This window comes from Prorops nasuta, unplaced genomic scaffold (assembly GCF_024137725.1).
Source record: "Prorops nasuta isolate Cenicafe-Biocafe unplaced genomic scaffold, Cenicafe_Pnas_1.2 PNAS00003, whole genome shotgun sequence".
Lineage (NCBI taxonomy): Eukaryota > Metazoa > Arthropoda > Insecta > Hymenoptera > Bethylidae > Prorops > Prorops nasuta.
Genome location: NW_027116800.1, coordinates 4,335,514 through 4,363,254, shown reverse-complemented (window position 1 = coordinate 4,363,254; position 27,741 = coordinate 4,335,514). Strand labels below are relative to the sequence as shown.

Below are 27,741 nucleotides of genomic sequence, written 5' to 3'. Positions count from 1 at the left end.
AATATACTTACCAGCTATTTTTACCAATAATAAATTATGTTCAATCATCAATCTCTTAAGAATATAATATATATATATATATATATATATAAATTGTTTTACAAGAGCTGGATTGAATTTTGTTACAAATTACCTATAATCGTTAAAACACTGAAATTGTCGATAAACAAACGACATAATTGTAACGTAGAATTTTAAATGTCTGACACATAGAGTGGTTATGCCAAGCATGTCCACTCTATTACGCTTTTCTAGCCACGTTTGGTTGCACTTGTTACGAAGCTGTGAGAACCATAAAGCGACAAGGCAGCATCGCAGCTGCAAGGTCTCTCGATTATATCAATAATAACAATTACTGCATCACGCTTCGTTTCAATGGCGTACGATAAATATTTATCAGGAAAAAAACTTGATTTCTAGAAATTATTAACACTTTGCAAGTTAGCTTTAAATACAGATAAAAATATTCGAGTACAACTGCAACTAAAGGAAAGGTCCTCTCTCTCGACGTCTGCTATAAATCAGATTTAACAAGATGACGAAGAGGGCCTCTCAGATTTATGGTCCAGGATCCTCGTCTTGCTGTTACGTTATAAAGTGATTTTTCAGTGCACTGCGGGCACGCAAAGGGTTCTTGCTTTTATTGTGTCCAACGAGAAATTCGAAGGCAAAGACGCGAAGACGATACGGCCGAAGGAACGTTAAAAAGCTACAAGCGTGAGAAGTTTCTCGTCAATATCTTCGACTGCAAAAGTCTTCTCTTCGTTCGAGGGTTGATGGTCTTTGAAATGTCGAATATAAAATGGGGCATTAGAGTTGGTAAAAATTTACAGGACCATAAAGCACATTGCTCGCATGAGTTTGCTCGAGTCGTTATAGTTTAGCAATGTAAGTGGTAAATCAGGATTAATAAGATTCTGATAGGGTTCGAGTCTTTCGGTCGCTGTCGCTGCATGATCGTGTGTCGCATGCGAATCTCGATGGGACCGCGCGTAACCTTGACAGTCGACATATTAGGACAGACATCGTATACGATCTGGTTTGAATATCGCCACTGAGAAAGCTCGCCGCGCTGTATCGAACATGAGGATTTTTCTCTCGTGACCTTCGATTCTTGCCAACCAGTTTCACTGTCGCATTCTCTACCGTCCATTTGCATGTGGACAATTTTAGTTGAACTCTCCCAAAGGACTCTTGAGAATTTTAACCATTTTCTTTGCTTAAAGACTTAAAACCCAAGTCGACGATCTCATTTCTATAACGATGACAAATGGAAACTTTTTTATAAAGCGTATAGTAAGAGATATCCAGCATGGCAAAGTATATAAACGATTCGGCCCACTTAAGGAGGAGAATTAATAAATAATAAAAGTGAACGCTCGACCAATGAAAAATGTTGAGGTTGCGTCGGGATAAAAAAGCTCGAAAAGGGCCATTCGAAGCCGGATCTCGCGGCTGCTCTCGAAACCAGTGGGACCAGTTTTCGCAGTACAGGGCTTCGTGAAATGACCGTGTGTAGGGGCGGTATAGGAAGAAGATCGCGCAGGGCGTGGTTCTCATTAACATGTATATATATATAAGCCCTCATGTCGCCTTCCAAACGGAACTTTATACTTTTGCGTTCATCGAGCACATCGTCGCCTATACGCCATGAAGGGACTATCGGTAAGTCCTCCAAGGCTCTTCTCGCCAGATCACTCGCCAACAAGTCCAAGCTCCCACGCCAAAACTTTCCATCTCTCCAAAACCTTGGGTTCCATCTACGAAACTAGTTTCCATCGTTCTCCAGCTCGCTTTTCACACGAGATTATAAAGTCACGTGATTTTTGCAGCCATTCCTGTTGGTTTGTCTGGGCTCGAGCGTCTTGGGCGAGCCAGGCACGTCGCTGCTGGGTTACCAGGATAGCCTAGGTCAGTACAGTTTCGGCTACAGTGCTCCGGGATCGGCCAGATCCGAAGTGAGAACCGCGAACGGTGAGACCCGCGGCTCCTACAGCTATATAGACAGCACTGGAAATATTCAGAGCGCCGAGTACGTGGCCAACGGCGAGCACGGCTTTCGAGTGGTAGCCACGAATCTGCCAAAGGCGCCACTTCCGGTTCAAGAGACGCCGGAAGTGGCTGCTGCGCGGATGGCGCACCTTCAGGCGTTCAAAGCCTACAGCGATCGGTTGAAGCAGGAAAATGCAGGAGTCGCCCAAGGCCATCGGGACGAGGCTGCTCAGCGAGCTGAGAACGTTGCGCCGAGCAAGATCGATAGCTCGGAACGGAAGGTCCAAACACGAATAGCCGAGAAAGTCGAAGGTCAGACTGGACGGACGCCTGAAACTGATGCCTCCAGTGAGGAGGAGAAGCAAGGATCCGGTATCAAACAAGAAAACGTTCAAACTTTGCATGCCAAGTCTAAGGACATTGACCCCGCAATTCAAGAGGAAGGAGACAACATTTCTAATGCTTCTCGACAAGATCAGGTATAGAGAGTATAGAATTAACTTGGCGCTTTAATTAATAATATATACTCAATTATCGACGAATTGTTTTTATTCGATTTTACAGAAACTCCTTACGAAGGCTGCAGAGGGAGCAGTTCAGTCTTTCGAAGGATATCCCATATCCGTACTACCTCTTGTTAGCTTGCCAAATGTTTACAGCTATTCTTACTTGAGTCAGCCATATTTTACTAACCTGCAGCAGCCAGCCGTACCAATTTTCAGAATACTTCCAGCTAAAGAAGAAACTCAACAGTTAATCACCTTTCCTCGACTGATCGTTGCTCCAGGTTGGTATCTTCCACCAGCGATTAAGGCAGCGGGTTTAAAAGCATCGGGTAGCTTGATAAGGATGCTCTTTTTGCAACAGGAGTTGGAGTTTGGCCAAAAAAACTCGAATCTGGTTTGAATTAATTGAAATCGAAAGCGTTTCGTCCTGTCTCTCCTTGAATCCATGAATTAATTCGAGCAAGATTCACGTTTACTTTTGCAAGTATAGCCTTTATATTGACCTTTCTAGGTCACTTTTCTTCCGGGACCAACGATCCTTCAAGGCCGCTTCTTCGGTGCTTTCCAGCAAAGAAATTCTTCCTCCAGTATTCTCGCGATTCGTGCGATAGGGGTTTCCATATTTTATTAAGCTCAGAGATTAATTTTATAGACGATTGCACTTACCTTCTTAGAGAAATCCAAGAATTTGATAATTTCCAACTATTTCATTGATCTCATTCGGCGTTAATTTTGATGATTTAATCATATAATTATTTGTAGGTTCTTCGGAATCTGCTTCAGAGTCAACCGGACCGGAGAAGAATGAAGAAACCGCAAGAAGGAGACGCGCGCCGTAGAGAGAAAACAGCTTCCACCATATTATGCGTAAACTGAACTTACCTCGTAAATCATAGCACCGATAAATCTTTCATCGGGACAAGGGAGCATCGTATAAATTATAAAAAATAAATAAATAACGTAATATAGAAAGAACTTAACTGGATGATATTTATGATGGTGTAGACGAAATAAATGGCTGAATCGGCTTTTCATGAAAATCTTGATACATTACATAATAGCCTTATCAAGAATCTTTTATTTCTTCCGTATAAAATAATGTATAATGCGTCGAACAATGGGAATCGTAATGAATTTGTGGATATTTGACAAGAAAAGAAAAATAATAATTCAGAGTTTTTTTTTTTTTTTTTTTTTTTTTGGTGACAAACTTATTTTGAGAATGACAGTGAACCTTTGGTTAATAATAATGATGACGATAATAAGAATGTATCAGAATGCTTGGTGCAGTACCACGTTTAATTATTATAACAATAATAAGGTGCAATAAATGCGGATGTATCGGCTATAGGTATCTATGGAGTAATTCTAGTCTTAACACGTGGAATTACAAACAATGCCAAGCTGGCATGAAAAAGGAAAAAAGCGGATACGTGTGTCAAACAAAGCATCCGTCACTTTCGATTTAAGTAACTTGTTCCTTTTTGTTTCTTCTCCTCGTGACAAGAGCTGCCTTTTTAGCCTCTGTACATTAGAGAAAATCTATAGTGATAATCCAACTTAAAGCCTTCGTATTATATATGGTACGACGAAAAAATAATGACGTAAAGAAATATTCCATGAGTTAAGATTTTATTAAATTTGAGCTTTCAAAGGAAAAAAATATGATTCAATCATATAGCAGCTATTACTTTTTACTCTAAATTGGAAAACGATTTATAGGAACTGGAATTAATTCCTAGCCAGCGTTCGATCCTCGGAGGGCGGAGCGGAGGACGCCTGGTGATCATGCACCACCTATACCCCACGTCCACAATGGTTTTATTTTTCATTGCGAAAATCTTGTCCCGATGCTTTTTGCTGATGTTCATACTGGATTGTCTGAAAAATTGCTGGGCATGCGTTTCATCGCTGGTATAGGGTATGGGTGATGAGGCAAAAACTCGAGAACACATTGATTCACGCGCAAAAAAAATGATACTGCAAATGCAAACCAGTGTTCTTTCAACGCGCAACGTCCGCTATCCGAGAATTGACGAATAGGTGAATAAAACGTGGGGAAATAATTGATAATCGATTTGGAAGAGTTTGACCCATTGGTGGAAAATACTACATATATATATATATATATATATATATATATATATATCCTTCGACGAATCAATGGATCAGAAAGGAATTGTTTCGTGAGAGAGCAGAAAATCTTTACAGTTTCTTTCTCGCACCGTGTATTATTGACTCAGTTCTTATTTTATATTAGATGTGACTGTGGATTTTAATACTGAAGTTTTCAATGAATTACTATTTACGGACGATAACGATAACAATCACGTAATGATATTAACAATAATAATACGACAAAGAAGAGGAATAAGAATATCGATGGCAATGATGTTAATGCTCGTAATAATAATAATGTCGCCAGAGTAAAGATCGTAGTAGCAATAATATTATAATATTATCCCCTGTGTCACTGTTTTTATATCCTGCCGTTTGCGTTTTTCTATACATAACACTCTCTTATACATATATATAAATCTAAATATAATGTGTATTTATATAATGTTCATATTTATATATATAATATATTCAATCTAACGGCCAATCTATAACACCCCATGCTCGGATAATCTCGTACGTATAGCTATTCTCTCATGCTTCGCCAGTTTTTTCCCCTTGTTCGATCTTCTCTCGCATCTCGAGATCTGCTTCCATTCAATCGTAAGACGTTAATGCTGCTTACTGATTGTCTCGCATTATTCTCCTCGCGTATACTCTCTCATTCTTTATTCTTACACTCTCCAAATTCTCTACTCTCCCGCATTTCGTCTCACCTCATCTTGTGCAACTCGATCTCAAAACCGGCGTGGGCGATTAATGACAGGAAACAACTGACGCTATCGATACGATGTTACCCTAAAGAGACTTTAAAGAGGCCCTCTTCTTCGCGAAAGCCCAATTATTATTTTTCTTCTGATAACCACAATTATTAATAACAAAAAAAAAAACAAAAAAACAAGCTATCGATTTTCGAAATCGTATATAGTCTCTATAATCTTCCGATGATTTAAATGTCGACAGACTTACGATATGGAAACATTTACTTCAACTATCATTATCTTAAAAGCAATCATTTATCACGAAAAGAAATGTTTGGTACGATTTCGAAAACACAACCACAGCACTATATCTTTACTATAGTTGACTAAAGTATATCGTTTAGTAATTCTCTCGATCGTTTCTTGATTCGACAATCTGTCAAAAGTGAGCCTTTCCATTATTCATAAATTATCGTGGGCGGTATCTTTATTTTATTATATACGTATCTGCGGAAAATCGACTCGATAACGTTGAGCGTTTACCCAAGGGCCATCGATAGACTTGGTTTATCAGTTGATATAATCGGTTCTTTTGCCGAAAAACGAAGCCCGTCGAGCAAATAATCAGTTTTGTACACAATTTTTACCTCCCAATTTGTACACGACTCGATTAACAAAATAATATAGGCGAGATTTATTATCAAGCGTATATATAATAGACTCCCATATTCTCGAGCACTCTTATTCTCCATCTATGCCCTTGGGGTAAAGTTTCCATGATCGCGCGCGTTTACTAGCTTCTTTTAGCTATATCTCAAAATATTAATAAGTTCGACTCGTACACTCGTCGAGAATCGATTCTCGCAGTCGCAATTGTTTAACGTTTCTTCCTACTAATCCTCCTCGGCTAATGTTTTTCTTCTCGTATGTGTCTCGTGTGTAGTATATATCGTGTATATCATTTATGTATAGGAATGTAAGCGTGATCTCGCCTGATTCTCTCGTCTTAACTTTAATTTAATATTACTCTAAGTTCATTAATATTCTCATAAGTGACATTTCAGTTGATTTAATATACACAATATTGATTCGCAAAATTGACTCTACACTCATATTACAATTCTAATTTACCGCCATTTATTAACATTGCTCTATAGTCGTACCCTTGTACAGCTTGTCCTCCATATTATTATATTCTAGCTGCTTCCTATCCGCACTACAGTTCTCTGCATCATGAAGGAGCCAGGGAAAAAATACGAAATTTTCAAAAACCCTCCACGCTTCCCTCTCTTTTACGTACGTGATTAAGGTGCAATTGTATCCCCTCACGTGGAAAATAATTCGTTATGCAAACATATGCCAGGATTCTCTTCTATATATAAATGAAACACATTCAAGTATAAGAATCACGTCGACATTATCCTAGAATTATCAGTTTTGCCTTTTTGCTTCAGACACGACGAACTATCATATTTTGATCCTTGAATATCGTGAAATGGAAGAAAGAGCTCGAGGCTAATGTAAGATGGATGATGCTTCTCGAAGTACGAACGATCAAGTTGATCGTGAAGCGTGAAAAATCATTATCATTCATACACTCATCTTATCACAGTCAAGGTTTATCACTTTCTTTTTTGAGTCAATTCAAAATTTAATAGTACGTCGCGATATTCTATAGAATTGCTTTAAACTGCCTATATAAGGTTGACCGAAATTCAACAATCGGTAATAATGACGCCCGAAGTTGATAAATAATCCAGTAAAAGCTTTAAATCCTATATTAGCAACAGTACCATCGCATATATGTATATATATACATATACACATAACTGGTTATTTATTTAGTTTCGAAAGAAAAGTTATATGCATATATATATATATATATATATAGTCAAAATGAATCGACAGTACAATGTTTTAGTCTTTATTAAATATTATATTCTTCACTATTGTGCATACAATGTATTTCTCTTTAAATCTTTTACTTGATTATCGATGATTATCTGGAAAAAGGAAACACTCGATCTTACCGCGTATATACACACGAGTCTTACTCAGTATCCTTACCCGATAGCCTCGAAAAAGCTTGAGACAGAAAAATTTGACACCTCTACAATACCGTTAATATTGGTCTCTACCGTTACACAGGTTAAATGGTTAAAGTATTGGAGAAAGCAAGAAAATTGCATAATTCAATTAGACTAATATGATCCGAAAGAACAAATTTACACCATCTATTCTCAAAGCGCTTAATCCGAATGATTGGCTATATTTATCAATTAATTAACACACGTTCCCTCTATAACATTCACAATGACACTTTACACATTCCATACTCCGATCGGATTAAATACTTGGTAAATAACTAGAAATATATCTGATATTGCCCGAATGAATAAACACCGGACACGATTAGTGTACGATTATAAAAATTCGGGAATGCTCGTTTCTTTCACTACTGAGAGAATAGACGCCTGACCAGTCTTTATGGAAAAAAATGCAAACAGATTTTTCCTTGCACGTCCCAGTTACAATTGTAGCGTTTACAACTGTATGTAGGAACCACCACCGTATTGCGGTATAATAAAGGATTATAAATACAGTGCCTCTATTTTTGATTGTCTCCTGGTCGAGCATTCTACGATACATTATTCAATAAAGTGTCGTTACAATTTTAAGTATATAAAATATGATATCGGCGCGCAGTATCTCCATGTGTGTGTGTGTGTGTGTGTGTGTGTGCGCGTGTGCGCGTGTGTGTGGCTCGATTAGTAGAAAAAACGACGTAACAGAGAACAGCTGATCATGCAGGAGAAAATCTCGTTGAAAAATCGGAAACTATAGTAGTAGTCTTCTACTGTGCTGCGCGTCAATACTCCACGTGCTGAGAAGATTGAAGCTTCGAGCGACAGTGATAGTGGTAGTGGTAGGCCGTTGACAGACAATCAGAGAGCGAAAGGGAAATGACAACAGTCAATAGTACACAGTCAAGATTCGATGATAAGTTTCAGCTGGAAGAAAAGCTATGGGGCAGAAGAATATAGCGGAGTACGAAAACAGATTAAATGGTACAGAGGTGAAAAAACTTACTTTACAGAGGTAAAACGGATTTTTGCAATAACGTAACAACAATTGCAATAATAGCTCCGTGTCTGACGATCGCTTATCGCTGCTCTCTAAGCTTGTTAGATCGATCCAAATAGAAAGTATATATAAAAAATACTCTTATCCATCACAATTATGCGTAAGAAATTCTTTTAATGATAAACGGAGGGCAAATCGATGTTTTAGTAGAGGAAAATGATGATGCGTTTAGCAGAGACACACACGGCGTGCTAATAGAAACGGAAGAAACAAAAAAGAGAAATAATGTGTGGTAGATAGAAAATTTGATGAAAGGTAGAAAAAACGGGTAGAGAGGTGATAGTATATATACATTATATATATATCATATATGTATATAGAGCGTACAGAGAGACAGATGTAGAGCTACATAGGTATAATACGGATCGCTATAGGTTTAATTATCATATGATATATGGAATATGAAATAATAAGAGTGCCAGCGGTAAGTGAACCTAATAATGCACTATATAAAAAGATAATACACATCAATGGTCAAGCTCGCCAGAGATTTCATTCCATCCATCCTGACCATATTTCTCGATGATTCGTCTATCGTCGAAAGATATCGAGAATTCCATTAATCACTGATGAAATACGGAGGTATAAACTTTGTCTCGCACAAAAACAAACAAGAAAATACTACTCCGTCAGGAGTATCATCCTGCAAATCCTGACGCATGTAACAATGAATCATCGGTTACTCGTTATTACCGATCGCCACTGACCCCTGCTCTTTTTTTTTTTTGCTTTTCATTGTTCAATTGCTCATAAATTGCAACATGATAACACTCTTGGTTTACCGCGCGTGGCTCGATAGATACGAACACTGTGTATGATATGTTTGAATCAGCGAAGAAACAAATTCTTTCCACAAGTACGTCGCAATTGAAATTTTTACACAGTGGAACAAAAAATAGATTCCAAATTGATCGTGTTGGGCGTAACTTGGTTGTGCGGTAAGGATCGATGGATCGCGTATTGGATCAACCCTGACAGATCGGAAGTATATGTGCAGCATGATAAACGTTGGATTTGGTAAAGCTTACAACTGGCCGACAGATATATATATTTATATATAAACAAAAAACTGCATTTATCTCACATATACTTGGATCGATCAAACGATCCTTCATCTCTATCATTCATCCTTTCTCTCTCTCTCTCTCTCTCTCAAATGTCTTTTAGCTTTTATCAGCTTTAAAAGGTAATGACGTTGATCCCATAGAATACGTGTTATAAACATCTAGGCACAATTCCTAACGATTGTTTTGGGCGAGCATATGTGCGTATCTCCCTCATCGATCCTGAAATCATTCGCTCGCTAAAGTCATAATTAAGTAGGTAAATGTAGATGTATATGTATATGTATATATGTGTGTGCGTTATATGAACAATGCGTTAACAATTCGCGTCCGTGAATTTCAGCGATCAATGGGAATGATAAGATACGCTGTGTACGGTAATGGAAAAGACACACAGATATATACATATACATTTTTTTTTGTTCGAGCCCCTGATTAGTCAGTCCATGGTTAGAGACAGGCGAATAAGACAGACAACGGATTTGAGCAGATCTGATTGCAAAGGCAACGCGTCTCGATCGTAACGATTTATCGATCCTTCTGAGTTTTTATGCCCGTTTGCCATCAGACGTGCCTCCATCCTACGAAGACGCAGTGGAAATCAATGATATATAATGTTCCGCAACTTGATTTTCTAAGGCGTATCTGACTAGTGAAAAGTTGCAACAATAAGGTCGATTAATGGTAGAATAGGGAGACAAAATGAAACAGATGAAATTAAATCATAGTTTATTGTGAAAAAATATAAAATGATTAACGCAAGACAGAGTGAAGGAGTAGGTACAGTGGAGAATAGAAAGAACACAAAAACTAGGTAGGTTTATTTCTCTTTGTTTTCATTCTCTGGTGATAAAGTCGGAATAATATATATTTTTAAATATGCTTGCAAAAGTATTTTGTCTCTTTTGACGATCGATCGAAAAGAGAGAAGAAACAGAAGAAAAAGGAACAAGAGACAGACGTAGAATGATAAAAAATGCGGAGAACTAGTGTTTGGCGGATCGTTGAAAAAAGAGATTGGTAATATCGAACATTGCGAAAGGTGGGGTTTCGAATAAAAGCAGGCAAGGACGTCATCAATCGGCTTACAAATTCATAAACACACTAACAGTAAGATTAATTAATTAATAGTAGTCGAAGCAAAACAGTAGCGCTAGTAGTAACGATAATAGAGTAAATATAGTAATAGATAGAATAGTACAGAGTAACGATAGAGAGTAGAAGTACAGAGAAAGAGAGAATATAGTACTAGTGGTGAGAAGGAGAAGCAGTAGTAGATGATGTAGAACGGCGAGAGATAGAGAAGGGAAGTATAGAGAAGAGTAGCAGAGTAGAAAAGAGAGTATAGAAGTAACAATTAAAGTTAGAGCGGTAGAAATTAAAAAGTAGATCGGTTACAAGAGTCACATTTGTCGCAAAGTTTGTGTGTGTGTGAACGTCAACTACATTTAAAAACTAGATGGGCATAGCGAAACAAAAATTGTAAAACGCACAATACTAATATGTTACTAGCGCCTATATAAGAGAGTAAAAAAATAGTGATGACAAAGAGAATGTTCGCAATGACAGTAAATGACGATAGTAGTAGTAATCATAATAATAGTAATAATAATAAATCTACGAATAATAATATTCAGTAATGGTAGAAATGAAGATAAACATAATTAGAATTAGAGTAATAATATTAATAGCTGTAATATTATTGGTAATATAGTATATATAATAAGATTAATGATGATAGAAACGTGTTTATAATTAAAAATTAAAAAAGAGCGCAGTTGTAGAAAGTAGTGGCAAAAGTAATGAATAGCAACGTTCTTAATAATAATATCAGTAATACCGTTGAAGAGAGAGAGGGTATTAGGCTTAAAAACAGATCTGGAAGTGGGAGGGGCATTCGTTACAAAAAAAAAAAGAAAACAAAAAAGACAGCCTCGTATAATTAATAAGATTAATAAATATAACAGAATAGTAAGTAATCTCCCCTGCATATTTACATTGCGGCGCTGGCGTGAATACGCCCATATCGACTCGCGCACTTGGAGGGTGTTTTTGCATTCGCCTGCAACGAATAGTTTGACTCGCTTGCCGCGCGAAATTATAACAAAAAGTGGCAGGAGAGAGAAGCGGCGACTGTTTAGTAAAGACGTGAAAACGATAATGCGCTAATGGAAAATAGATTTCTTATGTACAAAAGGTTGAAAGGAGAAAAAAGCACTTCCAAGTCTGTTGTGCGAAGAAAAAGAGCATATTTAACGCAGAAAGTGCCTTAACAGTGGACGAGAGAATGAGGTATAAAAAATCGTAGGCTTTAACGTAATAGTATCGTATCCATATTGTACTACTGTTTCGTGTTTCTGTGCTTTCGCGCGAACGACGCGCGTGGAAGATCAGTTTTGCGAGTTTTTGTATCTGTGTTTACGTGTGTACGTTGGATGAAAGTGTATCGATGCGCGTAGGCGCGCGTCTATTTCGCACCCCCCGATTTAAGAACCTCGAACGTCGTAAAATTCTACAAAGAGAGACGACGAACAATATGGCTCGGATAGCCAATCCTGTGACACGTACAGCACGCTTGTGTAGCGTTCGAGAGTTTCTCGTGCTTTCTTGTCCTTTTTTGTCAGATCCCCCTCCCTCCCCCCCCCCCCCCTCTTACCCCATTCCGCTACTAAAAAACACCGATCGATCGATCCTTCCAAACGGAATTTTCAGCCTATTGAAAACGAACGCTTTCTCTATTGTACAATCTTATCACGAACGATTCTCAAAAGTTGGTACTTTGCCCCGTGGTGTACCACCGTATCTATGCATTATTTCTCGAATTTTGTCCATTTGTTGACTCGAGCTCCGTTCGTCGTTCACGTGTGTGCTGCGCGTTTATCGTCTTCCTCCTCCTTCGCACGGATGTAGAGACTAATTCCTAATCAAACTTACTATGAAGAGCTTAACCGTAAAACGCCCGCTCTGACAATTGTTCTCCTTTTTTTCTCGTAAAAAGAAAATGATTTGTTTTGCCGGAGACGAGCTGATTGTGACTTGCAACGCAATTCCTGGCCCAATATTTGGTTTTCTCGTTATTAGTGTTTTTTTTTTCTTTTTATACTTTACTTAAGTTGGATTTCGTTGCTGACCGAAAGACGCTGCATCGAGTCACGGTCTCCCGCGTGGAGAATCGCGATGGGTATGCTGTAAAAGCCGTGAATAAAAATCTGACGGTGGAGTGGCTTTTGTTGGACATAATTCTGCAGCCGGAGCATATTGAATCGGTGAGATTGATTGTACGTGAACGGGGCTAATGTACACCGTTGATCACAGCGAGCGATCGGTAAGCAACTGGAAGAGAAGGAAAAGAAAGGATTGCGAGATAGTGAAAGAAAACCAAAGGATCTTCCTGGGCGCGGAACCAGAATTATCGACGGGGGATCGAGGGAAAAACTTGGCTCCCTTGACAGAGCTGGAAGTTCTCGAGAAGATAATGGGAAAGTAGACAACGAAAGAAGCTCCTAACTCTGCTTGACAAAGGCCGAATCAACAAAGGTGCATTTGTAAATATGACTCTTGACTCGCGACAAGATTGTCGAACCAGTCGGAGGAGATGAGATAAAACGGGATCGTTCTTTTTCCTATTGAAACACCATATACGTCATTTGTCCGAGAGAAAAATAGAGAGATTTCTGTTTTTCTATCGCGTAAGAAGAACTGGTCCTTTGCCATCGGCAGAGTAGCCCTTCGTGTGGATGGGAAGAGCATTTATTACAATTCTGTCCGAGATTGTGGGAAAGAAGGAAGAATGCAAAGGTGTCGCGAAGATATATAAGCTTTGGTGCGTGGCAGCTTTTCAACGGCTCAGGGATTCGCTTTGTCAGTTTCTTTCTTCATAAAGAGAGTCGAGTGATTGTCTTTTAACTATATACACACTATTAGTTTGGAGACTTAATTAGAAAGAGCTACTAACACGACTCTAAGATGCTACTCCTATCTCTCTCTCACGAGACTTCTCCCTCGCTAACTACGTACCTCGCGCAATAGTAGCAACGGCTAATTCTCTTTTTCACGGTTCAACGCGTGCCTTCTCTCTCCCCTGCTAATTGCCATATGTGTGTATACACGCTAGTGCGTTCTTCGTTAAGGGGTCTTTGATGAGGTGTGTCATCCTCAGGCCTCGTCGTCTTTCCAATTGCGAATAACCGCTCTGATACGTGCCCCCCTTGCTAAATTCTAATTCCTCGATTGGACAATATCGACGCGATGACTATAACGATACAATTACGACACAGTAACACCTGACAAATAAGCAAGAGTCGTGCCGACGGTAAATTATTCGCCAAACGTCTAAATCTCCGATGATTGATTTATCAGTCGTTCGGATACCAACCCAAAGTACGCGACTCTCCTTCTCCACGCTTAACAATTCTGCGTAATTCTTCATATTTTTCTCTACACACCTGCCATATCGGGAAACGATCGACTCCTCGCGATACTTTATAATCATCATATGTATAGTTTTTTCGTCACACTCGTCATTGCTGTAGATATTCTCGCGAATACATGCTTCAGAGTTTTGTACACCAGTTCACAGTACCTAGCCACGAGATCGGAATCTAAAGTTAACGCGCTTTCGTACGCAAAACAGGCAAGAAAATCGCGGATACACTTCATCAACAGGCACAACGACCAATCGCAGATATCTTACATTGTTTCTCTCGATTTTTCAGTATACAAACAAAAATATTATATTTACGATTATATTTAATTTTTCAGTTTCTGCATATATATATATATATATTTATTTATTTATATATATATTTATATTTTTAATAAATTCTCTCTTTTACGTACTCTGTACTCGACAACAAAATCTCGTGGAGACCTAACCGATGTGTGTGTACGTGCGAGAGTGTGTGTGTGTGTGTGTGTGTGTGGAGGAATCGTGTTACTTTTGATATTCACGAAATTGAAACATTTGATGTTTTACGACTACAAAGTGCAAGTAGTATTTATACATAGTGAGAGAGATGAACTTTGTAAAAAGATCGGAGAGAATGATTTGTTCCTTGGTGCCCCGAGTTAGTGTCCCCACATAATTTCTCTTTTAATCTGCATGGTTATACCCTGTGTCATTTAAATGTTATGTGCGCACGTTCGCATTTCCAAGTATAACCGACGCGTTCCCCATAGTGTTCCCATATCTCTGCCCTTCTATATATATATATATATATACCAAACTGATATTTTACCCAGTGTGTAAACTGTCGGTTGTACAGATATTTATTAATACGGCGGATTTAGCTGTAACAGATTCAGTAGCGCTTGGCAGAACCGAAAGTTGAATCCCCGTTGAATTTTGCGTCGCGAAGGGAAAAGAAATTCTTATCGGTAAGAATAAAGCCACGCGCTTAAGTAAAAATGCGCGATACGTTCCTGTACACATACGCACACCGCCATATACACGTGTATCCACACCGTTAGTTTTGCGTAACTTGCTTCTTTGCCTAAATTGTTACAATCGGTAAAACTCCGGTATAATAATTCTAATCTTATCAGTTATTAATAAAATATAGATTATTGGGATTCAGCCGCACTGCGCACTTTGGACACACCTATTATACGGCAATATATCAAATATACTATAGGAGATATTACATCCTGCGTCAACTGTGTATGGATGTTAGCGTAACTGTGTGTGTGTGTGTGCGTGTGTTTGTAATTCCCTCGCTAACGATGTGTATCTAATTATGTTGGTTTGTCGCGTGCACATACAGTGTATACCATCTTTGCGTAGGCTATGCTTCGTCTACCACGTGACACAAAACCAGGCTCCGACTTTCTTTGGTCCGACGAATTTGGCCCATGCTCATTGTTTTATTCTTAATTTCCTTTCCACCGTATCGTTTATTACGAGAGACTGATATCTTGGACCACACTCCCCCCCCCCCCCTCCCCTTCTCCTCGCATCGCTGTGTTACTGCTCTCTCACGATACTTGGGACATGTAAAAATATATATCACGTGTGTATGCCCATTTGTCAATTGTTATTTAATTTTAGGAGATTTGGAAAGAAATTGGTCTAGAGGAACGTCGGAGCCAAAGTATTTGCGGCACTATGTAGCGAGTGCTGGCTATCCCAACTCTCACCTCGGCCCCCCTCAATCCAGCTAGTGTTATAATCAATCTAATCCGACTACAGGGTGTCATAGTAAGTTAATCTAAGATTATATTTAAGAGAACGAAAGAGATTTTGCGAATATTGTGTTATTCTCCTTACAGATATCTAATCTTCCATTGCATTCTCTGGCCAAACGGAAGTTTTCAACGTTAGACGTGTGTTGATTTTTTTGTTGGTCAATTCAACGAAATACTTTTTCAATAGTAGCACAAATCAGTACTGTATTTTCACACATTCTAGCTAGTTGTTACAAAGAAGTTTGTAATGCAGTTGGCAGCTATCGTTTTTAAGACGAAATCAGTGGAAAATTAACGCTTAAAATTTGTTGGTTTCTCCGATACACAGACGTCTCGTAATTTTAATCGTCGCTTTTCTTTTCTCAAAAAGCTGATCACATTTCTTTTATATAGCAATGATATGTTAAAGCTGGGTAAAGAGATATCTTAAATCGCGTTTTTTCAGTTCGATTTAATTAAATTTTTTGTTCCGTCTAATATTAGAGATATGATTACAGAGTTTTTTTTCCACGTAGTTATCATTATTTTGGCATCACACAGTGGGTACAAACTGAATATTCATATTCATCATGTTTGTAATAAAAAAACTAAATGAAGAGGAGTGCGTGGCAAGTCGTACAAAATATATTGAACATTCTCGTTAACATAGCGCTGAAGGGAAAAGTAATGTAACCTCCGTAAGAGAATATAAAATGAAAATCTGAACAAAAACACAGGGTTACGAGGATTCTCTTAAATTATAGACACTAAAGAATAAAGAGAAAAAAATAGCGGCCGTACAGAGTTAACAATTTGACATTTAACTCTAAATGTGTGTATAGAGAAAAATACTAGTGTATACGAGATATCTAGCTCTACGTGTGTGTGTGTGCGCGCGCGCGCGCGCGTAATTCAGTATATTACAACGAACAATCTGCAATTTGAAACGCGATAATTGAGGTAAATGATGAAATATCAGAGATTCGAAAGACACAGATCATAGATGCAAAGACTGGCCCCTTCGCTCATGCCGGCTATATTCGCTAGGTGAATTCTTATTTTTTTTGTTTTTGCTTTACTCATTGGTCAACGCACGATCAAACGAAATCGATCTAAGGCAAAACGAGTGGTTAAACATCCGTACTCGAGAGAGTGAATAGCCCCACTCGATTTTGCATCGGCTCGATATCCGTTGCATCATGAATAGAGATACATGTATAATCTGTCTGCATCGATAGATATAGAGGTTCCTGTCTACGAGATAACACACACGGCTAGCCTATTTTGGCACAAACAACACTGCCCGGGCCGGCACTCGCTTGATTTCTTTTTTGCTTAATTTGCTTCAGGTTAATGCTTCTTCTCTCACATTTATTCACGTAAACTATCATATGCTCGCTCAATCTCTCCCTCACGTTCTTTCTCACTTGTCTCAATCGCTCTCGCAAGTATCCCCCATTCCCTAACGTCCTATTTAATCAAAGTGTATATTATTAAGATTTAATTGACTCCAACGGAACGTGTCGGTCGGACCAAAATCTGCGAAATTCGCGTGCGCCCCGAGAGAAAAGAGTATATAGGTTGGACCGTGAGAGTAATCGAATAAGAGGCGTTTGCGATCGTCGGGCGAGAATCGCCTTTGGAATCCAAACGCGTAAGTTTCGTGTCACGCATGCGATCTATCGCCTTCATCGGAACATCACGATCGATGAAATAGATTTTGAGCCTTCCGAATGATAGCCTTGATCAATCGTCGCTACGATACACCTCTCTAGAAACCTCATAAATACTTGTATGACTTTATTAAAGTATCTACCGACACTCGATTGTTTTTCTTCCCTTTAACTTATCGGCTTACGTCGTAAGACTTTGATCTTGTAAAAGGTTTTCGTGCGTGTATATATGTGCTAGTGCTTCTTCCGCATAGCCAAAGTGTGCATTTTTACATTTTCCTCGCTCGCGTCTCTCTCTCTCTCTCTCTCTTATGTACTTGTAGGTAACGGTGGCTAAGAGAATTTAGCTGCAACGCTTGGCGCAATAGTAACGCGGGCCAACTTTGAGCACCCTCAAAAATCAATAGTTTCGCACACTTTTGTGCAAGTCGTTCCGCCCCATTTTCTCTACTCTCCGGTTAACTATTCCTTTTTTTTTGTTATATATTTTTTTGGTTAGAATTAAGCTCCGAGGATTACTTCTTTACCTACGCCGCATCGTCGCTTACGAATGCGCGTGAGATTATCTTACACGACACGAGAGTAACATTTAAAGACAATAGACTTTTTAACTAGCGTGCGCGCGCGCGTGTTCTCGCGTCTCTTCTTTGCAACGGGGTGTTTAACAACGGCTGTCAAAGGGAATGCAATGCTTGGATACGAGGAACTAGTCATCAGCCGCCGAGCGACCCCCGCCGTGTAATCCGCAGCAAGCTTTTATGCCGAGAGAGAGATCTCGAGGCTGCTCTGTTCGTCCTATACGGTTCTCGCGCGAACGCTAGAAAATCAACCTTCGACCCTTTCCCCCCCCTTTACGTAGAATGCACCTTCGCACCTAGAAACTTTAATTAGCGATATGTTCAACAACCTCCTCTCTTCTTATTCTCCTCCTTTCACCTACTTATTTACTTTACTTAAAATTATAATACGATTACGATACTATGCATTTCTAAGCACCTACCAACTAAGAATCCTGTTTGTTACTTTTAATTGTACCGCGAAAATAAATGCGCGAGTTCTCCTCATCGTGGGCATTCTCGCATGCATGTATATAAGTGTATCCCTGTTACGAGTACGCGTTTTCTCGTACAGTCTCTGTGAACTCGTGCACTCCCGTCTTCAATCTTCATGCGAGTGTATGTGTTTTTTTTTCCTTTTAATACTTATCGTAGAACCGAAGGATACAAATTATAAAAATAACATCTTCGCAACGACGCACGAGAATTTTTTGTGGCGTTAAGCAGCGCGCGAGGCAGATTGAATCGATATAACGGCGCATTTTTGGAGATTGATTGGATTTTTCGCATATTTTCAACGATTCACTCTCCCCCCCCCCCCCCTTTCCTCCCTCTAATCTAATTGTCAAGAGAAGAAGGCGTCCTGGCGCAACGCGACTTCCAAAGAGCTTCTCTCTCTCTCTCTCTCTTTCTCGCTTTCTCGAGATCTCTCAAAGTCCGAATCACAAGTGCTCGAGTGGAGAGCGAGCAGTTTTGGAAATCACTTTGCACTGGACGCAAAAATCGACTCGTCTCTGCCGCCAGAGCCCGGCCAAGAAGGCTCGAGATCCAACGTCTAGTGCGCTTGTAGCACCTCGCCAAAACTGCAAAGGGTCCCGTGACATTGGCTCTTTCTCTCTTTCCTCATTCCTGTTGCTTTCATGAGCGACGCTTAAAAATTAACTTCCGGTACCCGACGATAATCGCGATTCCATTGAAAAGTTTCTTACGCGGCACAAGGCGCTGTTACCTCGGTGTAAAAAGCGTTTGTAAAAGACGAACAATTTTTGGACTGTCGAACGTGTTGGTTAGTCTGAAGCAAAAAATAGAATTCGTCGGGTATCGGACATATCTCCAATGATGCGATCTTTCTCAACTGCTGTGTTTGTGTGTTTACCACCGTCGAATAACATTTTCTAGACGGACACGCGTACGCACGCGCGTGCGCGAGTCGTCGTCGATGCTTCTCGACGACGGATCAGACCATTTTGCGTATCGCATATATATATACGTCTACCAACAAGAAGGTCAGCAGTAGCTCCATTATTAACATTAAATATTCTTAATGATAAATCATCGGTGTGTGTCGGGGAGCGAACGGTACGTCAAGCCAAAGGTCACTCCGCCATTAGCCAGCTAGCGCGTCACGCTTGTAAAATATATATAATATACTATATCTTATGATTTACAAGTTAACTCTGTACAAGAATTCGGGACTGTTCAGCACAGCATCAGCAGCAGACCCGTCCTCCTCATTTCCGTTAACTATTTCTCTCTTTCTCTCTCTCTCTCTATCTTTATCTCTCGTGATCAGCCAGCTGAGCGGTTTGTCGCCTATAACCCATGCGCGCGCAGGAGACGACCACGACGTCGTCGTCGTCGTCGTCGTTCCTACATCTCTCTTTCTCTGAAAACGGTCCTGGCTCTCACAGAAGCAAACGATTATCACTTTCGTCAAACGCAATTCAACATCGCTCATTCGCTATGCCCTTCTCCACCGTTCTGGCAGGGAATCGCAGCAGCAGCAGCAGCAGCATTTAAGCTCGTTAGTCGTGCTCCCACAGGATAGCCAGCACCGCGTATCCTTCCTTTCTTGCTTCGTTCATCAATAGAGTCCGGTTTTCTTAAATTTAATATTCGATATTCGCGCAGCCCTACTTAATTAAGAAAAATGATAAAATAGAATAAAATAAAGGAGGAAAAGAGACCCTAGCGCAGCCGGTAAATGGAATATTTTCACGATGCTCCCGAGGCTCGTCGCTCCGAGAGGACGACCTTGATCCTGGAAAGATCCGAGAGCCGTCGACGTTACTCGGCTTTGGATTATGAGGAATAAGCGTTTTCTTCGTATTTTTTCTTCCGTAATGCAGTAGTCTATCTTGGGGGCCCAAGCCGTGTACCGTAGAACCACGTTTCTATCACGGGCGTAGTTAGCTAATTCACTGGAATGGACGAGCAAAGGGCATCGTCCATCGGCTTGGCCATCAGTCGTACACTGCACTAGGAGGCCAATAATGAACTAGGGCGTAGGGCTGCAACCACTGAGGCTCGCTGGGTAGCCTCTCTTGTTAGATGTTGCTTTTCGAAAACGATACTCTCAGATGGTGGGACTCGCTCAGCTGATAGTTGTGCATTTTCTGCAAAATTACAAACCACCCTCGTTAACAACATCCTTCATTTTGCAATTAGTCGATAACGCGTAATCTCGCGGCAAGAGAATTTCATCCTCCACTCACGATTAGAGCAGCTACGGCATCATCCATGCTGGGCATCTGGATAAGAGCCATCTTTCTATCCTTCGGGAAGAATTTGAAAGCTTTCACTGTAAAACCATTTTTCGTAAAGGCATCCTTGATTTCCTCCTCGGATATCGTGGCTCTGTAAAGATAAACCATAGTTTCAAGCTTATTCATTTCTAGTATATATACGACTGCTTTTGAAGCGCCTCCTCAATCGTGCAACCGGATGGATACTTACGGAATGTTTGATAAATGCAAAGTGGAGCTTGGCGGATAGATATTTTGATAATTCTTCGAGCCGGGCTTTTTAAATCTATGGAGTGGACTATTTGTATAATCCTTCGTGAGACCAGCATCCGGTTGACCCTCCTTTGGCAGTTGAACCGTCTGATGCTTGCTGAGCATCACTTTTATTTGTTTTCCAAATACTCTCAATTTATCCATATGGGTCATTGCTGTTGAAAATGACAAAACCAATTTTAGATATAGCTACTTTCTTCATCTTTTTTCTTTATCTACGCCTCTTGAAATGAACTTATCGAACCTTGGCAAAAGTGTCTCTCTGCAAAAATGCAATGTTTTTCGATAAATATATAAGGGTGAAAAAATTACCTAAGTGTGCTTGATGAGGTTCGGCCAGTTGTATGAGCGCCGAGTCCTTTTTGTTGTAGAGTATCTTCACACGCTGTACATCCCCATAAACGCCTATATGCACAAGACGATAAAAATTTACGATAAGATTATTTCTTCCAATTCATTTGCAAACATGTTTTTAAAGATGTTATCCGCAAGGATTTATCTCATATAAAAGGGGAAAAAACTGGTCGATCAAAATCAGGGTACGATTCGACTAAGATATTCGAGCATGCAAGAGGTACTCGACTCGGCTTTATGAATATCATTTTTAATTGCTCAATTATGAAAGTAAGGTTTTTACTCATAGATTGTGCTTTGAAAGACTGCACAGCAGTATATTGATCTATGGTATATCACAAGGGTATATAGTTTACGGATTGTAAAATTCAAATAGAGGCGAAACTTATTTATGTAAAGGGGGCTTGTGTGTTACGACGAGAGGTGAAAAAAATGTATGAAATTTAAAAGTGAGCAGCAGAGTCGTACACCTCGCAAGAAATAAGTTCATAGAGAATTACGTAAATTAAGCGAAAGCTTATGTAATATTAAGGTGATTAGAACTGATATTAATAAAAATATTAATGAAATAATTTAGAAAAGATGCCTGGGGACAGAAAACGTGAGGCGCATCGTGACAGCTATGGCGACGATAAATGACAAATAGTGATGAAAAATGGTTGAAAATGGAATATAGCTGTAGAAAAATAAAATAAGTTAAAATCACGAAAACATTGGAAAGTAGAGACTAAACGTTAAATAAGAATGCGAAAGATTTCAAAAGTAACAATGAATGTGTTTGGTTTCTAAAGATTAAAATATGCCAAGAGAAAGAACGATGATTGGTTTTAAAAGAAAGGAAAAATAAAGTTGAATAATAACGAAACTAAACGTGATATGAGACAAATATTTGGCTTGTCCTTGTGTATTACTCGTGTAAAATTTACTTCATCGAAACACATGTTATCTAACATGATTTTTTAATAAAAAATTTTTATATCCATATGACACATCATTTTAATCAACGTAGATGTCTCGAACTCGACGTAAAAACAGTTGGATCTTATTTTTAGAAAATTTTAAACTTTTCCTTGCGGTGATTAATGTGTGTGTGTGTGTGTGTGTAAGTGAGGTATGGGGGAGTATGTGTGTGTATTCGCGTGTAAATATAATAATTAATAATGTAATATAATTAATAATATAAATGTGGAGACGTACCAAACAGGGTAAAGAGAGCGTCAGGCGTGACCATCTACACAGAGAACAGACAGAGTCCAGTCAGTAGTCAGCGAGTATAATAGGAATCAATGTATTGTGTTGACCGCGCACAAGATTCAATTTCTTTTTAACTATTTAATTGAATAATTCAATTGAAACACCCATGCTGATCGATATTAAGAGATCAGAGTGCTTCGACAAACATTTCCATATGACGTTTGCGTGACGAAAGGTCATTCGCGAAAGAGAGAAAGAGTAGGTATTTATAGAAATAATAAAAAAGGAAAGAATTGTCTAGAACATCCATGATAGATAGAGAGATAGATAGATAGATAGAGAGAGAGAGAGAGAGAGAGAGAGAGAGAGAGGAGAATAGACAGACGTTCGGAGAAGGCTGTCAGAGTGAAGCTTGTGCGCGACGCAACGATAGTAGTTCACACAGTTATAGTAGAGTAGTGATAAGTTGCAGCTGCGAGGAATATACTGTGACGTCGACGCAGAGTTCCTTATCAAAGTGCTCGTCAAATGACCACCTTAAAGGAGGCTCTTCCAGCTGCATCCATTGGCTCTGGCTTTCCAAGTCGAACAATCTCAGCAAAATTATGAGTCGAATGAAAAAACAGCTTCTCGACTTAGGTAATGAGCACTTTGATGGAAATAGAGTCGAAGTCAACGATGCTACGAATTAATTAGGGTAGGGCTAATAAGTAAGTGAGCAGGAGTGACCCGCGTGTGATTCGAAGATGAAGGATGGACGAGAGGGGGTAGTATAGTCATCGAGGACTCGTATGATTTTGCAGGACACATGTGCACCACTGCTCGACTTTCCTCCTGATCGATTTTGCATTATCTATATATACTACAGTATATATTTCTCTAACGGAGGAATATAGTAGATTTTACGCGTTACTTGACCATTGCATACCAAATTATCATTTTACGTTTAACTTAGCACTAAAGGTATATACTGAGAGAGATTCGTCCAGGTAAAATGATATTTATAACGAATAGTGAAACTTATATTAAACTAGAGAAATAATTTATCAAGATTTTAATGAATATCGTAATAATATATGTAACAAATGCACAAGTGTTGTAGTGAAATAACGCTATTGTATATGTGTTAATTGTATTTAGGGAGAAATTCTGTGTATAAAAGTTTCATAAGGGACTCTAATTTTATAGACAAGTTACAATAGAGTCATCGCGAACGAGCTTGACGAATTATTGTACATTCGGGAAAATCGATCCAGGAGGAAAACTCGAGTATAAGGGGGTGGGGGTGTTGCTAGGGTTCACCTACGTAGCACTATATAGTATATATTATATTTAATCGTTATATTCATCATTGCCAATACATTATATATAGTGTATATGGTTTATATACGTACGTGCTTACCCAGGCATGTACATAAGTATACACACCGAGAGAAGTAGAATATCTCAACGGTTGATCACGCGAAACTACAGGGGATACGAGTGAGAAGTACCAAAGTACCGAGTCGATAGCGTTGTTTTGCATCGGCAAGAACGTTAAAGATTCAGAGCCTGCTGCGAAAACAAATGCAGCATCGAGCATCTATCTAGAATTAATAAGAAGCGAGATAGCGCTCTACTTCTCTCAGTGATCGTTCAAATCTAACGAGTGTATAAAGAGCACAGATTTCCAGATAAAAATTCTATTCAAACTCGAATAAGTCGCAAAATATTTTATTCCTCCATTTCACAATCAGCGCTCTTTTCACGTATAAGAAAAAAACGGAGAGTAGCAATATATAGGTAGTACGATCGGCACGAAGCACGCCGGAAGCCATTCGCTCTCATTCTTTTTTCGTATCTCGTTTCGATGCATTCTTTTCACACTACTCCTGCACAACGTAAGTTGCACGGACGAGATGAAAGAAGATGGCTTGCAATGAATTCCGGCACAGCTTTCGAGATAGACGATTGTACACTATCTTTTGGTTTGCTTTCCTTTATTTATTTTTTTGCGTGCGTTCCAATGAAATTCTGTCCAAGTATTCAGGGCAAATACTTATGGTCTTCGTAGACGAAGGCGTGATTGAAAAGTGAGGAATGGGCTCTTACCTCCTCGTTGAGGTTGCTGACGAGTAGAACCGAAGAAGGTTGCGGACTTCCGCCTACTCGAACTCCAAGGGCACCTGCTCCTAATGGGAAACCACCGAGTCCCGCAAGACCTCCAGCGGGTGGTACCCCGTTGTAAGGACCTGCGAGCGGTGACGGTAAACCGTGCATCGCTGCAAAGGGCGACGGGAGAACACCCGGCGCTCCTGCAATGGACTCTACTTCAGGAAATTCAAGATCTATATTAATGCTTTGTAGATCAGATCCTCCAAATCAATTTGCTATGTGACAATTTTTCAAGTTGCGTGCCATAGTATCATATAGAGGCGAAATTTCAAAAATCAACCTAGTGGAAAAGAAAATCTTATAATCTCTTTTTAAGGAATTTCTCTCACTCACGAATCTTTGCAGTGGATCGACGCTAAATCTATATATATATATATATATATATATGACAAACTACAATCTTATTTTCGACCAAAGCTCTTTCTACCCGCTGTGAATTTCATAATCTTGAAAAATTCTCTTAAAATTGATTTTCCAACTCGATAGGTATAGTGTTGAGTTGGAAAATCAATTTTGAATAAAGCCAATAAAAATAATAAAGAGTAGAATTTTGGTTTATATTGGGAGGAGGGTTGAGAATTGGACAGGCGAAGGGGGAAGAGGAGTGGGGGTTGAAAGATGGAAATTGTCGCGATAGTACTATATAATACATATATATAGGAAAGCCTGAGAGTCGATCGTTGGGATTATAATAAATTAATGAATTTATTTAGGTGCCTGGTGTAATACGTACAATAACGAGTCATGCGCATTTGCCAGCGCGATTACAGAGCCGGAAATTGGCGCGGATCTCTGACTGTGGTATGAAAAAGGGAGGAGGTGGAGGTGGAGGAGTGGGGGGGGGGAGGCTGCTGGTCAACCGCCAAACTCACCAGACGCGAAATAATAATTTATCATAAGGTCTGACGGACAGAATCGGGTCACTTTTCCTACGTAATTAATTCTAATGGAAGTAACGTGGTGCATTCGCCAGATTAATCGATCGATCTGCGCTACCAATTTATTCCGGTGATACGCAATAAATGCCCGACTTGAAATGGTATTCTCGCAAAATACGGGATCGCGCGCTCCCACACTGGGAATGCCAGTCGATAAAAGCTGAGGTTATAAAAGGGAGAAGCGGGCTCTTTCAAAAGAACATACCGACGCGCTACAAACTTTTCAAGAATATGGCTTTCCGAGGAAAATGAGGAAATGGGAGAAACTGGACGATTCTGCGTTACTCCCGTTTCGTTAGATAGCGCTCCGTTCGGAACATTTGCTACAATTGCAGCTTCCAGCCACGCCGAATCTTACCGTTTCTTCCCCAAAAGCGCGTCTCTGTGTTTTTATTAAGAGAAATCTGACGATAGCGCGCTGGGTTATCGTGCGTCGCTCAAACTAAGGACTTTCGCCATTATTTATTACTCCAATAATTTTAATTGCATATATACATAGTGCACAATATGAAATCTTATGAATATCCTCGCACTGTTTCTTCATCAGCAACGCTATAGGATTTGATCGACGAGGTTGTAGAAGGTGTTAAAGCGAGGAGAGAATAAGATAATAATAAAGAACAAGTTGGAAAGTACCTTGTGACTCACCGGGAATTCTGCCACGTGGTTGAGAACCGGTGGCTCCTAGGAGAAGTTGCGGCAGGAGTTCGCCGCCCAGGGCGAGCGACGCGGCGTCCAGGTTCGCGTCTCCCGTCGGAAGAGTCGGGTTCGTGTAGTCCCGCGACTTGTCATTATTGTACTTGACGTTCAGACTTTGCATCTTGCTATAATCTATGCGCAATGTGCAGCACGAATTGTAGATATTCTGCCCGTCCAGGGACTGAAAAACCACACAAACACGTAACGATGTAATATCTCCCGTTAAATATATATCACAGTATATAGTATCATTCCACGCGAATACATATTATAAACTTAACCTATATAGTGGTAATAGTCTATTAAAAATTTATAATGTATAAATAATAAAACGTTACACGTTGAAAGAAAGATTGACCCTAATAACATCGTCCATTACATTATTATTGTTGTATGATGACCAAATGGCTAGCGACATTTAATATTCATCGTGACCCTCCCTGCTGTGGCAAAAGCCTACATGTAATAAAATATCAATGATAGATATTTGGCAAATAGTAGTAGTCGAGCTAAAAGCGCGCTGCAATGCAATTATTTGAGAGGGAACAATTGTGGTGGTGGTGAAAGGTATAGGAAACAAATTTGAAGGAAATGCCAAATAAGTCAAATGTATTTCGTAAAGGTTATATATATATATATAGAAAGGAGAGGAATTAAACCAATCATGGAAGAAGCTGACCACGAATCAAATGTGGAATGTTTTTGGATATTCTGCAGTTGCTTAATGCAGGGATTCGCAGTGGTATAATGGTAGAGGTAAGGAATGCGCGGTGTGTTACGTGCTCGTTTTGAGGAAGGAAAAGGGAGGAGAAAGGTTTGTTATATTATCGAGAAGGAAGAGAGGGAGTGGTGGTGGAAGGGGGTGGATTGAATATAATAGGGTGGACCGAGGATTATTTGAGTTGCGTATGCAATGGGCCGGCGGCAATTGCAGTCGGATTGTTTTACGCGTACACTCGGCTGACTTGTAACCGAGTATATTCGACTGCTGTGCACAGCCTCGTATCTGAACACTGGCCATATTTACACGAAGCTAATGAATTTCGTACACAATTACCGCGTTTCCGTTTACACGCATTGCTTTCGCTGCCCTCGCCAAGTATACCCGATACTTTATACTCCTCCCCCCCCCCCCGCCTCCCCCCATCACTACCCTTCTTCTGCAAAACTATCGATTTCTCCTATTATAATAATGCCCATTTCCCGATGAGAGAAAGCTAACGGAAAGTGAAGGAAAATTTTTCGATAATTAAGCCACTAAAAAATTCTACTCTTTCGATGGATATCGATTTATTTCTTTTTCTACTTTTTTGTTATTCTTCATCCCCCTCCCCCATTTCTCTCACTATTCTCTTGTCCCCCTTTTCCCGTTATTTAATTTCGCCATGGTATTATAATTGCATCTGCATTTATTCTCAAATTGCGTGCTTGTACATTCGATCGCTCGTTCGCTGAAAGACCAATATAG

The 27,741-nt window shown here is 39.6% G+C and overlaps 1 protein-coding gene across 16 annotated transcripts in view; it reads right to left on the bottom strand.

The window, feature by feature from the left end:
- heph (polypyrimidine tract-binding protein 1 heph) overlaps window positions 1–27,741 on the bottom strand; it is a 364,217-nt gene that overhangs the window by 9,186 nt on the left and 327,290 nt on the right. For 11 of the 16 annotated variants that reach the window (XM_066747745.1, XM_066747743.1, XM_066747752.1 and 8 more), the window contains 7 exons: window positions 26,211–26,454; window positions 24,574–24,809; window positions 22,486–22,519; window positions 21,247–21,339; window positions 20,873–21,089; window positions 20,632–20,773; window positions 18,770–20,532 (listed from right to left, as the gene is read on the bottom strand). In XM_066747745.1, the coding sequence (XP_066603842.1) occupies window positions 20,464–20,532; window positions 20,632–20,773; window positions 20,873–21,089; window positions 21,247–21,339; window positions 22,486–22,519; window positions 24,574–24,809; window positions 26,211–26,454 (1,035 nt within the window). In that variant the 3' untranslated portion in view covers window positions 18,770–20,463. Of the gene's footprint in view, window positions 1–18,769; window positions 20,533–20,631; window positions 20,774–20,872; window positions 21,090–21,246; window positions 21,340–22,485; window positions 22,520–24,573; window positions 24,810–26,210; window positions 26,455–27,741 lie in introns of those variants that run through there. The other 5 variants (XM_066747751.1, XM_066747754.1, XR_010824767.1 and 2 more) reach the window with 4 other exon arrangements.